General features: G+C 34.3%; 1 protein-coding gene across 1 annotated transcript; it reads left to right on the top strand.

The window, feature by feature from the left end:
* Positions 1-5,022: 5,022 nt before the first annotated feature.
* LOC128548032 (alpha-(1,3)-fucosyltransferase C-like) lies at positions 5,023-12,245 on the top strand. Its single transcript, XM_053522304.1, has 3 exons — positions 5,023-5,145; positions 8,028-9,288; positions 10,739-12,245. The coding sequence occupies exons 2-3, from the start codon at positions 8,086-8,088 to the stop codon at positions 10,796-10,798; spliced, it is 1,263 nt and encodes a 420-aa protein (XP_053378279.1). The 5' UTR covers positions 5,023-5,145; positions 8,028-8,085; the 3' UTR covers positions 10,799-12,245.
* The last annotated feature ends 6,099 nt before the right edge of the window (positions 12,246-18,344 follow it).

The following is an 18,344-nucleotide window of genomic DNA, read 5'->3' as shown; positions in this document are numbered from 1 at the left end:
AAAAGATTCGGTCTTTTTCGTTGTTTTTAAAGGAAATAATACCCCTATCGTAATACCGATCCACTGAGACGGGCCGGAGAAAGAACACGTGAGTTTACCTACATGCATAGATGCAAAATCTGGGGTTTTCTCTGCTTTAATCAAAATCGAAGACCACGAACTTTTCCTAGTATACCAGGACCTGTAGCGAACAAAGCAGTGTACGCAGTACTGATAGAACAAGAAATGATTTAACGATACTGGTGTCTTTGTTTTAAACCCAAGGCAAACAGACATTCTGATGGGGTTTCATGAATGTTGGAGAAAACAACATTGCCTTTGTAGTGTGGGCAGGAATTTTGTGGTTGTATTTAGTGAGATCATGACCAATATGCGAAATTGACTTCTAAGTTCCGGTATATGGAATGAAATGTATTGCATACACAAGAATGTGCTTAAATTCAGACTTAGTAGTTGTTCATCTGAAATGACTGAGTTTCAGACTTAGCTCAGATGTTATCAATACCATTATTCTGATAAATGTCTAATCAGGAATGTGGGCTCCATATGACACTTTCAAGTTAAATGACGAGAAAGGACTAAGATATACAATGAATGAAACACAACACACATCGTTTTATCCCGCCTAGGGTCGTGAAACTCATAGTTTAAAAGGAACAACAACATTATAACCCAAGTGTTATTATGTTGAGCATTACGTTGGTGTATTTACATAGAGGTTATTGTTGCTGTTTTCTTCACCTCCTCCTTAGGAGAACAGCTTATGAATACACTACTATAAACACCTTTACCACTACATACAATTATATACTGATCAACTGGTATTTTGGAAGGACAAACAGTCAATGTTTTGCAATCAGCCACCTCTCAAGAAAAAACATTGTTCTGATAATGCATAAAGTCAGCCTGTAAGAAACCTACATTGAGATAATAAAGCAAGGATACTTTAAAATGCAAGTCACCTTGGTTCAAAGGCTACTGTAGCTTATTGTTAAGTGAATTAGACATTTGTAAAAAGTTTGACTGTAATTATGCATATCAAACATTAAACACATAAATACATAACTTAAAAACATAATCAAAGTATAAAACTAAAAATATAAGACACTATTTATGGATGTTTGTTCCAGACGTACATACTGTGTAATAAGTTTGGTTGTAATTCGCTTGGTCTTGATTACCAAAAGAGGAATGGGTATAGCCGTGCCTACATTAAAATGACAGAGCCTTGTACCTTTAAGGAGTTGCAGAGTTAGTTACAAACTTGAGACATAGAAACAACGATATAGTAACAACACGATACACAATAGACACCAGTCCTTAACAAATACTTATACAGAAGTAGTAGTATAAAAGTTACTTATATAGATACCAATAAAAGTAACACAATAAAGTGGGTTTAAAAATTAGCATAAATGAACTTTACAAAGCAATACCCGGAATTTCGGTTGGAACTAAAGGCCTATACCTCACTATCATATGAAATAAATGTAGCAAATAACAATGCCTACAATATAATAAATCAATATTTAAAATAAAACATTAATGAAATTATTACACACGAAAAAGGTAACCTTCTTTCTAGAGCATTCATCAAACTCAAAACGGAAGGAATTTTCCACGCGAAGGCCGACACAAATTGCTTTCTTTTGTGCTCTTTGATTTCTTTGCTGCTTCTTTTTGTCTAGTGAAACTTATTTTTCTCGTTTGTGTTGTTAAATCTGGTGCCATTATTATGGAACAGATCAAACATCAAAAATAAAAATTTGAAATTTTGCAAATCGAAAAGAATAACTCATCATTTAAAACATATAAACTACACTCACTCAGAATACGCACGGAGAATAAGCACATAGAAAAGCACATGAATCATCAAGCATAAAATGCACATTATACATAAAACAGCTGCAGAACTTCAGATTATACATGGTAAAAACTGAGAGGTGGGTGCTAATCTTGACCACAGTCTAAAATAAAATTGGATCTAATTAATAAAATTCTGAAAGTTAATATAAACACAAAAATGCACCAACTAAAAAATGCCTTCAGAAATCATATATCACCTTGAATCAGATTTAAAGAGATCTGATTAGCGCCTATCTCTCAGTGAGCATATTAACTTGAATTTCCATAAAATGCAAACTTCATAACATAGATAAAGAAGCACAGACATGCAAACTTCATAACATAGATAAAGAAGCACAAACATGCAAACTAAGCAGAGAACAAAAGCAGTTACTAGTTGCAGAATACATAGCAAATAATTGATATCTAGCATAACTATTAGCAGAGCAAATCAATGAATTGGCATGCTTGAAATGCAAAATGTTTGTATTTGCAAACTAATGTACTGAAATTTAACAATAAACCAAATAAAAGCTAACGACATGCAGTACATATAAAGTATAGGCATAAATACAGAACAGGCACTACATAGAACAACCAGTTATGCATTGTTGGCACAACAAGAACAGCGACAACTCTGTCCATTCCAAATCAAGCTCCGGAACTGATTTAGGTTCGACTCATCTCTAAAATGTTGAGGAAAGGAGTTGCAGAGCTTGGCAGCATTAGAATGGAAGGAGTTGCTGTCGTATCTTTTTGTCCTTACCTGTGGCTGTGTCTGCAGTGTTAATATGCCTAAAAGAATAAGGTTTATTATTAATATTTATAAGGTCATGAAGGTAAAGCTGGAATTTATTTATTAATTATTTTATACTTCAGTACATGGTTATTTTCAATTTTCATGACGCAAATAGAATAGCTTGAATTACTCTGCCTCATAAAAATATAAAACACATCAAATCGACAATCTGATATAAACATGTAAGTACATTTTCGTTACCTATAAACACTGAAAAATTGAGATTTTAGCGGTCCCAAATCGGCTTTTAATTGGGTCTATTAACGTTTTTAACAAATTGATAGAAAACGTAGCCGATTATTAATTTTGTGCTTTCTTTTCGAAATAAAAACAACCTGTCCACTATTTATACTGGCCGAAACCCTATTTTAATATGGTTGATTTGTTTACCATTTCTGTCATGTTTAAAACCATTTCAAGCCCCATCGATTAACAATACATGAAAGTAAATAAGATAATCTCTTTTGCTAATGGAATACGCATTTAAAACTGTTTAACGCGTGTCCTACATATTAAACTTCAATAGACTCCCGTTTCTGACTTTATTACCAGGGCTGATAAAGAAGTAACGTGGAAGAAGCATGTTTATTTTGGTCTCACTAAAATATTAGCTTGGTCTGGATGTTGTTTTCGGATCAAGTAGATTTTGCAACGTCGGATCACACAAGGCGCGCAAGCGTGTGTGATCCGGTCTGGAAAAATCCACGAAAGTCAAATACAACATCTCAGAACTAGCTACTGGTAAAATGACACTTTTATTATTCACCTCCACTTTTTGTTTGTTGTTTTGTTTTTGACCAGGAAGCATTAAAATTCACTGATGATAAAGTGTTTTGCGTGCGCTATTTATAGAACTGTGTTAATTAATGGCATGCACAATACAGGTTTAAGAGTACAATACGGAAATGTTTCTCTGCCTGTACGTATATAATAGTCGTAGTTTTTACAGAATGTATACAGGAGTACATTGTAAATAAAGATAGTGTAGGCACATACCTACTTTTTACAATAAGAACCGCAGTTAAAGTGTCTGTGCATAACCTGATTCCACCTTTATAAATCTGAATTTGAAGACCCAACTCAGAAAGAATTTTTTTTAAAAAATGAGTTTCAAATAAGCCGATCAGATGCTTAGTCTAAACCTACTTCTGGAATCTGTTTAATAATATTGAACACTTTTATTTTTATAAATTATATGATACGTCCTTTTTCGAGTGCAACAAGCACGTGTTTATACACGTTCCGAAAAGGCCGGTTCGTGAGCCGCGAGCTAGTTAAATGAATGGTTACCGACTTCTATCCGCCCGGCGCCTGGCATAGTGGTAGGAGTTGGGAGGTAATTGGTACGCACAATAAAGGTGTCTCATAAGCCAAATTGGCTGGCCCTTTCAATAGGGGTGACATTATAATAAACAAAACCTTTACCTTTATCTTTTATACAAATCACTGATATATGGTATTACTTTACTTCACAAAGTTTCGTTTTATAACCGATAGAACAGACCAAAAAGAAGATCCGAACACAAATAGAAAATGGTTAGATCAAACACCTTCTGTCGGAAATACTGCGATATTACTGTTAGGTAACTTGTGGTTCAAACCACATTTCATACGCTTAATTTGTCAAAAAGCGAAACTGATGGTATAAATAAAAATATAAAAATAAAATACTGTCTTGTATCCACCATATACATATGTGTTAGTATTTTTTCAAGCCAGCTTTAACTTTATACTTACAAATTTATAATGATAATAATAAATTTATTTAAAGAGGATAACATATTTGGCTACAGCCAGTCTAACATATGGTCCTCTAACATAATAATGTAAAAAATCATCCTAACATAGACAGTGAAGTGAAAGACATGAATCAGAATAACGTATTATGAACAAATTATTTCTTAGTGGCATAAACAGTATGTAGTACAATATGAACAGAGATTAAAATAAGATAAAATTATGTACAAGTTGTGAAAGAATAAATGTTATTTGTAATCCGCGCATCAAACCCTAAAAACTCTTGTTTGAGAAAAGTACGGGAAAGCGTTGGATTACATTTAAAGAAATAATATTGTTATTATGTCACATATGTTATAACAGAAATAGACTTAAGTAAAAATAATAACTTATGATATAAAAATGTGAACATTGCAAGGCTATTACACTAAATTTGGTAAATCCGCTTTTCATTTTGGTTTTTATTCTTGTAAGTAACTGATGTATGTACCATTTTTAGGATTTCTCCACGGTGTTCGTTAGTTTTAGACTAACCTTTTTGCGATAGAATATATATTATTTTAATTTTCCTTTATCAAACATTTCCTCGAAGCGTTTTCTTGATTTACTTTTTGGCCAGCCCTTAACGACTTTCTGTCAGGCTTCACCAATACAAATATTGACTGCTTGTTCCCATTTATACCCGATACTGTGTTTTCCGCGGTATTGGTCAATTATTAATTACAAACTAGGAACATGAGATGAAATAGGGCAAATGCAGAAAGGTTTGTACTGTTTATTTTGGTATTACTTGTACTTTCAAATTCTATATCTCTGAACATACTAGAAACTGTATTATTGAGAAGTATAGGTCGAACAATATGCACGAGTTTTGCCGCGGAAATATTGCGCGACTTTAGAAAAACTATTTTATACCGCTAAAGAACAAGTGCATATTTCTCGAAAAAGATTATATACGTATCTACACATATTGATATTTTATAAATATTATGACCTTATTCAACAGCCTGAACAAAATTGACAATACTGAAAAATCTGAAATGTTGACGTCATTATGGAAATAATTATATTGAATCGACGTCGATTATTACATTACGTTGTTAAATTTGCGTTCAGAACGCGCTTCATTGATTCACTCCCTTCGTTTGGAACAATGAAAAGCCAAATCTGCAAACAAGAACCAACAGTGTTCGGTGATCACCATTTTATCTATTTTATTTAAATCTTTTCTAAAGCATTCGATTTTTTTTTTAAATGGTGGACCTTTTGTTGTCATCCTTTCGTCAGCATTTACTTCCGCATCACGAAAAGGGTTGCATGTAAACAAGTTTCTTAGAAATTTGGTCGAATTGCTTTCAAACTCGTCACAAGTCATTGGTATTAGGAGATAATCTCACAGAACTGAATTAATTTTGTCAAAATTATGCGTCTTTTTAACATAAAAATGTTAATGAAGTTTTACATTGTGAGTATATATAGTACGTTTTAGAAAACTGCATTTTTAAGTCAAGTTTTGAACATCATAACATTGATCGTCATTTTCTTCAATACAGTAGTTATTAGACCACGATAATCCGAAATGGCCAATCGCAAAGCAGACTTGTACCCGTCTATATTTTATATACAACAGTAGCGTTGTATATATATCGTCTATTTTCATATACAATACAGATCAGTCTGCCGATCTTTTTGTTGCTTTATGCCTGTAGGACAATCCGTCCAAATATTTGCCTATACAGAGAAACTACTCTTTTACAGTTACATGTATTTAAACAGTTGAAATACTATAGATAGCGTTATAATGACAAGTTTTGACAAGTTTGTTTCATAGTACTACTGATAAGATTAATTCAAGTATAGGATAGACAACGAGTGCCGTTGTCTACGGGATATATACAACGAGCAAAGCGAGTTGTATATATCCCGTAGACAACGGCACGAGTTGTCTATCCGACTTAGACCACGTGACATAAAAACTGCAATTATTGAAAACTCTCCCACGCGTTCTATAGAAATTAGGATTAACGTGTTTTTATAAGAGTAATATCATCTTTGTACCGTTAGCGCTTAATTGTCAGTAGGGCATATGAAAGAATGCAGGTTATTTGTATAAATTCAGTTTTAATCAAATACCGGATTTACTAAGATTTAACGTTCATTAACACTTTGTGTCATTTGCAATCACAAAATTAATGCTAAACAGTTAAATATGGATTTCTCAAAAATACTCAAAATTGGACTGCATGCTGAACAATTAGTTTTTGTGAGGAGTTTGCATGTTGGCGAAACACGATGACAGATACGTTGATTCGTTGATTCAAGAAGATAGCCAGGTTATTTATTTATTTATTTAGTTAGTTAGTTATTTTTTTATTTGTTTACTTTGTTTATCAGGATATAGTTAGTGCGTAGATGCTCGTAGGACTACGAATACCTTTTACTATATAGTGCCATTCTTGTAAGAATGATGTAGTTGTTTTACTTTCTAACTGGGCCAAGTTGTTCGGAACTTTAACGGACTGTAATTTAGTTTAGTTTAGTTTATACTAATTTGTTTTAGCTCGATTGTGATGAAAGCTTTAACTGTTTAAGCTTATTGTAACCACTCTCGAGTCCGTTTCCTATGAAAACTAGTACTGTGGTCATATGAGAAGTCATGGTCGTGACCCCAATGATGCTCGAACCCACGACCACTAGCTGTTAAACTAATCGCCTGTTAAATTTCTATTTATGATACTAGTCTTGGTGGATGGGAAACACTAGTATGATGTTTTAATTTTACTGTAAAGATGGTTTAGTGTTTATAATCCTTAACAAGTGCATTTGATTTTTTTTAAATTTCTAAACTGTCGAAATCTACTGATAAAGTCAATCGACCGTTAACTCAATCGCCTGTTAAAGTTTTGAACAACTGGATCCAGTTGATTGCAAATGTAAGGATCGTGCTGACATGTCTATTTTATAACAAGTGAACATAAAAAGTTACAACTGTTGGAAACGTTTCAGTGAATGTGTAAATTACGTTTTTACCCAGTTGGTTCTACACTACAAATATGTAGTTTATTGTAATTCATTTTTATTGATATCTAATAACATGGGGTCATTTTTACAATATTAATATTTAGAGGTTGTCAACTGAATTTACGTCCAAGTCAGTCTTATTTTTTATCCCATTAATAACTGGTGAGAATATTGCAAGGTCATTTAACTCCGGCGTTAGCCTGTATTGTTAGATGGTAAATTGGCACGAAATTCACGCGTTTTTTGCCCAAGTTTCCCCCAATATATATACAACGCTACTGTTGTATATAAAATATAGACGGGTACAAGTCTGCTCTGCGATTGGCTATTTACGGATTATCGTGGTCTAACTGTAATTTAAATATTATTGTTTGGATTATCACAGTTTTAATTCCTTACAAGGTATTGCGTCTTTTTATTGTATTTATATAATTTGTTCAAACTGACATTCTGCCGACTTGTACAGAGAACGCTAAAATATTATTTCATATCTTTATTTGTAGTAAGCGACTTACAATTGTTCGGTTTTAATTCTAGAGTACATTAATTCAAACTGATAGAAATGCTTTTATATTTTGAGAAGGAAAAATCACTGCGTTTACTGGAACTGTCATTTTGCTTTTAGACTGAAGTATACATATTTGGAATAGAAGAGAAGGTCAACGGATGCTGTTTAATCCAAGATGGCGTTTACATCGTTGAAATGTTTTCCAGGTAGAATAACAGTAACTATCAGTCCAAGAACAAGGAAGTTATTTTTGACGTTAGTGTTGACAACAGTGTTCTTTATTGTTTTAAATGAAACGATAATGATATCGGAAATGAACTATTCATCTGCTGTATATACTGTTTCCAGTGCCACTAAGCCAAGCCGTAGTTATAAAACCATTTTAAAAGGTGCACCGGTATCTCGTAAAAATCCAAAAATATTGCTTTACACAAACTTTTTCGGGGAGATGAAATGGTATGAAGAAAGCAAAGATGTTTACACAACAACATGCCCAGCTGGTTGTACGTTGACAAATGATAAATCTCAAATTGAAACTGCAGACGCTTTAGTGTTTCATTTGAGCGATATTGCATGGCAAGCCACGCTTAGCTCCGGACTGCAGTTTCCGTTTCCAAAATATCGTCGTCCTGATCAAGCTTGGATTTTTTATAATCTCGAACCCTTAACTATGGTCTGGGGCGACATGAAATCATGGCAAGGGCTTTTTAACTGGACTTGGTCATATACAAGAAGCTCGGATGTCTATTCGCCTTATGGCACTTGTAGGAAACTCACTGCAGACGAAGTTAAAGAAAACGAAGAAAACAAAGTGTTTTTAAATTATGATTACTTCAGTGAAAAAACAGAAGAGGGTGGTATAGCTATGATAAGCCATTGTACAGATGAAGCCAGACGATACAGAATTATTGAAAAGCTTAGAGAGTATATACCTGTTCGGGTCATTGGTAGGTGCGGGGAAGGGTGTCCTGACGGGTACTTGTCGTGCAATAAACAATTACATAAAAATAAATTTTATCTAGCTTTTGAAAACAGCGATTGTTACGATTATGTGTCTGAAAAATACTGGCGTTCTCTAATAAGGAAGCAAATTCCAATAGTGGCTTGGAGGCTAAATATGGACGATATTGTAATTCCCGGAAGTTACATCAACGTATGGGATTTCCCTGATCTGGATGCTGCTGGACGCTATATACAGGAAGTCAACAGAAATAAAACGCTTTATAATAGCTATTTCCAGTGGCAATTTACATATAAGGTATTAGGCACGTCTGGATTTTGCGACTTGTGCCATAAGCTACAGGACCAAACAGTTCCAAGAATGGTTTATCATGATATGAACGGTTGGATCATGAACAACACATGTAGACCTGTTTCAGTGAGTATATTTTAACAATTTACTTTCATTTATAGCTTTATCCTTTGAATAACCTCACTAACACAACCACATGCACATCTCGTAATGTATTTTACCTCATATCTCGTCCTGTATTTTACCTCACATGGCAGTCGATCAACAGCGGGCTATTCTCGCTCAGAATTGATTAATAAACCCTCGTTCAGTTGCAGCTAATTGATTTCATTTTGTTTAACTTGCATAATTGATGATTGTGTAAATACATAATCAAATTGTGATACTTGATCCAACCATTGTAATGATTGTTTAATTTAGAAGAGTGTTTGTATTGATTTAACAGGTAGTGGTTAAGAGATTTTGTACGGCTTAGTCAAAATTCGGCAATATCTTTATGACAGGTAATATACTGACCAAACGAGATAACTTGCCAGTCTATTGTCTGATTGGGTGGTCACACTGATGATGAAATGACACCCAATCAAGTTTAAAAGGAAATATTTTATTGATATAACAGTTATTGTAAAGTATTTTCCCCCATACAGTCCTTATTTCACGTAAAAGTGTCAGCTATATTTTTGGAGGAATAACACACTAGTTTTCTATTCACATACAATAAACTATGAAACTGTATGAATACATATTTCCATTGCCACGGCACGGGTTAAGTGGTAAGTGTGAATTTAAAGCAAAAAAAAAAAAAAAAGAAATGCCCGATTAGAAATTGACTTTTGTATCTTTATATTGTATGAACACTCCTATTAAATGATAATTAAAATCTCTTTAGCTCTGTATCATAGAGCAATATACAGTGTGCCTGGTCTGAAGCTTTAAAAAATTATCTATATGAATTATAACCTGATCATTTGTAATCAACCTGGGTACTCTTTGAATACTCCACATGTAGAGTAGTCTTCACGATTGCTGTTAAAATAGTACATGTGTACACTGTTCTGCTTTGGTACCCAGTCCTACTAAGATATTTAATAGTGCACTGGAACCAAAACCAATATTTATCCCGTGACTGTTCTGTTCTGTTTGCACCAGATTTTATAAAGAACATTCCCGGCAAGTTGACCATCTGTAACACTGTCTCACTACGAAACCAGTAGTCGTGAGTACGAGCCAACGTTCCTTCATCTAAAATTGGGATAAGAGTCCCGTTTATGGGTTCTTTACTCCTGGCACACTGATGAACAAAAAAAAATCTTCAGAAACTGGAGCATCTTTTGAAATTGTATCTTGTACTCTCCTCCTACTAAAATTACCAACGGTCTTTCTGAAAGGGTCTTCCATATCTGTTCATGGTGGCGGCTGTAAATAAACTTACACACAAACAATAATGTTGAGAACATTCCTCTCCCTCCAACTTAGAGTATCTGCTGAATGTACAGCCAGTGGAATATGCTGTTCCTTTATTTGAGTCAGTTTGGTATGTCAAAGACGTTACAGTATCTTGACTTTTCTCTTTCAGCTGCAAAGGTATATACATCGGTGGTTTGACAGATTCACCTACGATTTCCGCATCCATTGATCTGAACAACCAGGAACCACATTCCATAATTATTCAGGGCATGAGGTGATCTACGATAATGGTGTATTCTAGCTGTGATGATATATTAGACAAAAACAGACAGGCCAGTGTACTGTTGATGTTAGAGCTGCTGTGAGAAGGCGCTTTGTGTTTGCTGTCCAAAATGGGCATTGTAGCAGAGAAATGAAAATACTCTATAAAAATGAATCAATAAGTTTTGCTTTGATTCACTTCTTTTCAGGAGAAATGCATTTCCGTGGATAAATGTCTCACTAAAATCCTCTAAGGACTAATTAAAGATTTAGTGTTCAGGCGCAACTCAGAGTCCCTGCATTCTGCTCCAAGAAATAAAACCCTAACTAAGAACTAATATAGTATTTCTGGTTGGACTTTAACACGGGACCTCGTGTGGGTGCAAATTAATTTTGTTAATACGTATTTAAACGACATTTCTTAAAGTTGTTATGCCATAATTTGCATTATGCAATGCAAGATCATTTATGACAAAATAAAATATGTGCTGTTGTTGAATGTTTTAATTCTGTTCACTGGAGTGAAATGTATACGCTTAAAACTGCAGCCATGTTGAATCGAGATGAACATCTTCCGGTATATTTGGACACTGTGACTAAGGTAGAAAAAATGTCATTCTTTCACATACTGATATTCGGAAAGCCTCTTTTGCCAAATCTGCTTAAGAAATTACCAATTTTTAACCTGTTATTCTTACACAATAGTCTATATTTGACTATATAAACAACGGTCACAATGACTTTAAATCGCAAGCATTATACCCGTATCATGATTTTGAACTATTAACTTTGAAAGTCTAATCTTGTGCATTATAATTTCTCCCTCATGGCAGTTTTGTTTTCTTTGTCCATATTAATAAGGTAATGTAATTTGTCGTTGAAAGGAATGCATCTCGGCATGTTTTTTTTTTTTTTTTTATATTTTCACTGGCATCACACCTGTATTCATAAATAGGTGAGCGGGAATGGTTAGAACGTTACATTGTTATTATTTAATTAATTTTCTCAATGTAATTGAACAAAGAACATGATTTTATTTCATTAATTTATACATATAAAGTATCTCGTTACATATATAAATTTTATAATAATTTCACGGTCACATGTTAAGTTCGATCCCCGGCCGCGTCATACCAAAGACGTAAAAAAATGGTACTAGCAGCTTCCTCGCTTGGCGCTCAGCCTTAAGGGGATAGTGCTAAGACTGGTCATCCCGGTGTCAGTATAATGTGACTGGGTGGGGTATCATGCCACGTGTCTACGGCGTGATATTCCAGTGAGGCAGCACTATAAAGTTGGGCATTGTGCTCACTGCTACAAGTAGACACCGTCGTTTATATGACTGAAAAATTGTTGAGAAAGACGTTAAACCCGAACACACACACACACGCGCGCACACTCACACACAAACACACACACACAATCATTGTACTGGAGAAGTAGTTGTTTAATGTATGAAAGATACGACATGTAAAATGACACAATACATGTAAGAGTGACATACATTACTGTATGTAAAATATGCCTAACATGTACGTCATGTGCGTGTTAACATGGAAGATACGACATGTAAAATGACACAATACATGTAAGAGTGACATACATTACTGTATGTAAAACATGACTAACATGCACATGTGCGTGTTAACATGGAAGATACGACATGTAAGAAACGGCATATAATTCTGCATGTGACACACACATATGAGTTTGCATGTAAGATGTTGTATATTAGAAACGACATGTAAACATGCATATACGATATGGCACATATGTAACAGATGTCATATAAGATATGCCACACAATGTTGCATGTAAGATGTGGATATATGTAAGATATGGTATATAAGAAACGACATTATGATATTGTATGTACGACGTAACACACATATAAGAGTTTACATGCAAGATATTCCATTTTAGAAATGACACGTAAAGTTGCAATTAAGATGTGGCTCAGATGTAACATGACATGTGAGATATGCCATGTTGTCTGTAGGATATGATACACGTTTATGTGTTAACATGTAAGATCTGGCATGTGTAATAGGACAAAAAATGCAGCAGGTAAAATATGGCACAAAGTGTAAGAATTTACTTGTTAAGAAATGAAACGTAATATGACACATATGAAGAGGAAGAAGAAGAAAAGAAGAATAGTTTATTTAAGGGGACGCATATTGCTACATTCACAGTTCATACAGAAATGCGGAAGGGGTGCATATTCAAGAAATCAATGATGGGAAAATAAAAAACATATTCCTAAACTCATATAATACTGATGGACACCTATAATATTCAGTATTTTGTGGATAAGGATGTGGTACTATGAATGTAATAAGAAAACAGAGGTCTTTGTGAAAGTACATTCAACACAATATATTAAGCTTTTGTATAGGGAAAAAACAGGTTTTTTACAATAACAGTGTTCCAAATAATGTTGAAGGGATGCCATTTTCTTTCTAACATACCAGGTTTGCTTAAACATGTTAAAATTTAACGCCACGTCATTTCAGCTCGGGATGGACGCCATATTTCTCATTGATAAAAATGTAAACAAAAAATATCAGAGTGGGATTAGCATTGCAAGGGCATAACATGACATTCTACACAATGAATACCTTAGAACAGATACCTAAGATGCTACACAGGTCAGGCGGGTTAAATGTATAATGGCGATCACTTGAAATTCATCTTGAAAAGGTGGTTAATTTTAGTTTATTTACATGGTTTTTTTTATTTTCCCACGACTTCTCGGCGATTCACTGCAAATGTATTACTGCGCCGGACGAAAGGTAACTCTAATAAACAACGGGAGACAACTTAGGTGTCAGCACGTGTACGATTTCTAAAAAAACATGTCGATGATTATAATTTCTTATCAAATAATGAATCCTATTCAGATATTCGTCTTTAATATTAGAAAATTATTAATTTCTGTGGACATTTGTCAAAAAATATTACTTACATTGGACTACTTTGCGCATCAAACTGGTTTCCGCTTCAGTTGTGAGGCACTTCCGTTATACTTTTTGACAACAATAACAAAACACAAAATGAATCAATAAAGTCACTTATAAACCGACTGCTACTTAAATCAGTGTAAGTAAAGTTGTTGTTACAACATTATACATGTTCGTTACGTTATGAGATAAAGTTTATCTTGAACTGCATAATCCATTAATTACGTTTAGATGATACTGCATTTACAACTTATTTGACCCTATTTTTTACGTGAATGACAGCATTCTCGTGCAACTCGTGCAAAAAGAGTTATGAAAAGTATGGTGGAGAATTCAAGGACAAATTATAAATGACATTAAAGTGAGGATAACTGTATATTCGTCCAGTTTTGATCATTGACATGCCTGCTGTGTATTAGTAACTTTTGTGAACAAGATTAGAATGTTACTTTTGCACATATACACATTGTTTGGACCTCTCAACCAAATTTCATACCTTATTTTAGGGATTTTTAAGACAATACATTTTCAAAAGTTTGTTGAATGTGTTTTGATATTTAAGTGCATTGTAGTTCATGAATACCAAGTTAAAAATTAATAATGGCAACATTTCTAGGCCCTTATTATAAGCTACTAGACTTCTGTAACCATAAATGTTTAATGTATTAAGGGGAATATACTCTTTTAGTTTTGGAATGTGGCATTCCTTGACCACCGTATCTTTTCTTATGCACTACTTTGTAAACAAACTAAATAATGTGTTTTAGCTTACATATGCGAAATGAAAAGCAAGACAGTGACCATATTTCACATTCTTTCTTTATATAAGAATCTGTAGGACATTGATAAATGTTTGGACAAGGTGAAGCACTATTATTTTCGCACCAAAAAGTCTTAATTGTTGACTTTGAATGTACACAAGAAGTCTTATGTAATTCAACAATAACTTTCTTGTTTCAGTTTTCCCATTTTTATTTTAGTGAGCAATCCTTTATGTACTTATAACAGTTGAAACAGTATCCATTTCATATACCAAAACCTTGTACTTTTTTGCAGGTAAATTTTATCATACCCCACCCACTTTTTTCTAATTTCAAAGTATGCGTCCCCTTAAAAAATTAAGACTTTGTCCTTTTTGATTTTTCGTCCACATCCATATTACAATAAAATACACGTTCAGTTATTTCTACATATCAAAGGTGATAATCCATTTTAAAAGTATGTCATGATTAAGTATAATAATGAGGATGAACAAAACGAATACTATTGGCTATTGTGTATACCTAAGAAAACATATTCATACAAATATAAGTTCATAGTAGTACAAATGTATAAACATTTAGAATATGCATAATATATATTTTTCTAAGCTTACAATCATAGAATATTATAAATAATAGCTGCTCGTTTCTTCAAAAGAATTGCATACAACACATGTAATGTCGCACATAAAATATGTCATGTAGGGATGACATATAATGCAGCATGTAGAATATGGCATGAATGCCATGACATACATGTATAATGCCGCATGTAAGATATGAAATGGAAGGGCTGATGTAGGATATGTCATGTAGGCTATGTGTGTGTGTGTGTGTGTGTGTGTGTGTATGTTCGGGTTTAACGTCTTTTTCAACAATTTTTCAGTCATATAAACGACGGTATCTACTTGTAGCAGTGAGCACAATGCCCAGCTTTATAGTGCTGCCTCACTGGAATGTCACACCGTAGACACGTGACATGATACCCCACCAAGTCACATTATAGTGACACCGGGCTGACCAGTCCTAACACTATCCCCTTAATGCTGAGCGCCAAGCGAGGAAGCTGCTAGTACCATTTTTTTACGTCTTTGGTATGACGCGGCCGCGGGGATCGGACCCACGACCTCCCGCTCTCGAAGCGGACGCTCTACCACTAGGCTACCGAGGCGGTTCATGTAGGCTATGACATGTAATGCTGCATGTAAGGTATGACATAAAATCGCATGTAAGATATGATATGACATGTAAGATTATGACATATATGACAGATTAAAGTGTTGGAATGTGGCTGATATTTATTTATTTAATTATGCATAACAACACAATTAAGGAAGATCACACGTGATATCACCGGGCATCGTTTCAGGCGTGGACAGTCATGTGGGTGGACAAAAGCCTCGGCCCAGCTAATGGTTTCCTCGCATAGAAGAATTGTTTTCTCATGCTCCGCTCCAACTGGAAGGTCATTGTGAGAGCAATAGATGTCAGGTTTCGTATGTTCGTATGTTAAATCTGATAACATGTTTTGGACAGTTTTCGAGTTCAGATGCAAAAGAACAGCACGAGTAGTAAAATAAACGCATCTGCAAGACAATGATTTTATTCTAGAGCAAATCACAGTTTGACCTATATTATTTCGACTGCAACATGTTATATACTTTCGGCATAGACACAACAGGAGGAGAGATCCCGGTGAAAAAATCTGAAACTGTCCGTACGCACACAATATTTTTTGTTAATAATTATTTCCCGAAACAATGAATGTCTATATTAATAATCATTGCAATGTTCGGCTTCAAAACACTTTGAATTGGAAGTCGCTTGACTGGTCGCAATGTTTTTGACTACACAATTATCGAATGATTTGTGGACTTACAGATTGTTTGCCAATATTTGGGATCAGAACATCATGACAAGACATTGCTGTCAACAGCCCTTCGACACCTTGTAGAAGAGAAACAGTCTTGAAGTAAGCTCTTTTAATATCCTAATGATATGGCCCTGATCCTAGGATAGGTAGTCAACGGTTAAAAACAAGCTGTACGACGCTGAAAACTCTTTTCTAGCTTGTTAATGTCTTTCTGTAGATTGGGATCCCAGAGCATGGGGCTGTTTTCTACTGCGGATTTGACAAAGGCGAGGTATGAGCTTTTTCTGTTAGATGCTGGACAATGCTTCAGGGTACGTTTCAGGCAGCCTAATGTAGAATTTGCTTTCTTTGTGAAACAGTGTAAAAGATATGAATGCTTTGTGACAGTCATAAATGTTATAGTTAATTAAAGAATAATGCTGCCAATTTGAACTTTAGTAATTCTTACTCAAAATTCCAGTTTTTCTAAAGTAAAGCAAATGCATGTTTTACGAAGTCAAATACATGTACATAATAATTTACTGCAAACATAGAACAAGCAATTGCAAAACAAATGCAAATGATAAAAACCATATTTTATTCCAATAAAACCTTAAAACTTAAATTAAATCACAGAGCACAAAACTTTGCAATCACTCTGCATGATTTCAACAAGCCGTATGTGCAAAATGACTGAAAACGCCACCTACGACGGGAATTATTCCAAGCTGGAGCAATGATATTTCTATCTTCTTCCCAGTTCCAAGTAAGGTAACTCTTATGGATAAAATATTAGGCATACAGACACTAAATAGGAAAATGGCGCGAAAAAATGGTAGTCGCATAATGGCTTATACATATAGTCCTCAGTTTATTTTGCCCTGTGGAGCTATTTTCCTTCTTTTCTTTGCATTTTTTTTTTATAAAATCACATGGAAGATCTATGCCTGACATGTAGGTAGCTTTTTCATAATGAAATAAGAAAGTGACAGAATTTTTCATGGAAACTTAGATCATACTCCACCACTACAATTTAGGGTCTCATTTTTAGCTGATTTTGCAGTTTGTGTGTTTGACTGAAAATATTTTTCCTGCATCAAACATGTTCCCCACTTTTCTTTTAATTTTTATTCAGCACTGACAATATTCTTCAAGTAAATGTAAGTTACAGACATTTAAAATGGGTCCTGATGATTGGAAAGATGACAATTTTATATAGAATAAAGAAGAACAGTTATTTTGTGTGTTGTAACCAAAAACAGAAATATTTGGTCAATGGGTCAAAGGGAAGTAACCAACGAGCCCTTTTGATTGGTTTAAAAAGTATATGGTATTCTGAAGTATATATCTACCATGTAAAGTGATCTCCTTTTGGTGCAAAATATGTTGGATGTGTTTGAAAACTATCTTATTTCATAAAAAAAAAAATTGTAATCCATGATTACTGGCAAAAATAATATGAAATGATACATTTCGTGTGAGAAATATGCATGTTCTATCAGTAGGGCATTTTTATAAAAAATAAAAAAAATATCATTGCCGGACTATGGGTAACCGAGTTCAAAGAGAAAAAAGTGCGCAAAAGTGATGGTCAACATATATATTTCCTGCAGTTTTTCAATAGTTCTTGGATAGTTCTTTCTGAGTAGGTGGCATCAGAAGTTTAAATGTAAGGAAAGTCCCATGACCGGAAACATTACAATGTGGGCCTATGGAAATTTAGATGTTTCCATACGACCTGGAAAGGAACTCTGTCTCAACATGGTCAGACCCCACTTAATCAAACAATATGAACAAGTAAGGTTAAAGATACCAAATTTTCAACCGGTTACAAATATTGCAGTGTCATCTGCGAATAGACGCATTTTTGACCGGATATTTTGTGGATGGTCGTTTATATGTGCAAGGAATAGCAGGGACCCAAGCATGTATGGGCTC

The sequence above is a fragment of the Mercenaria mercenaria genome, chromosome 13 (assembly GCF_021730395.1).
Source record: "Mercenaria mercenaria strain notata chromosome 13, MADL_Memer_1, whole genome shotgun sequence".
Lineage (NCBI taxonomy): Eukaryota > Metazoa > Mollusca > Bivalvia > Venerida > Veneridae > Mercenaria > Mercenaria mercenaria.
Note: the sequence above shows the minus strand (reverse complement) of the source record. Positions and strands in the feature narration are given on the sequence as shown.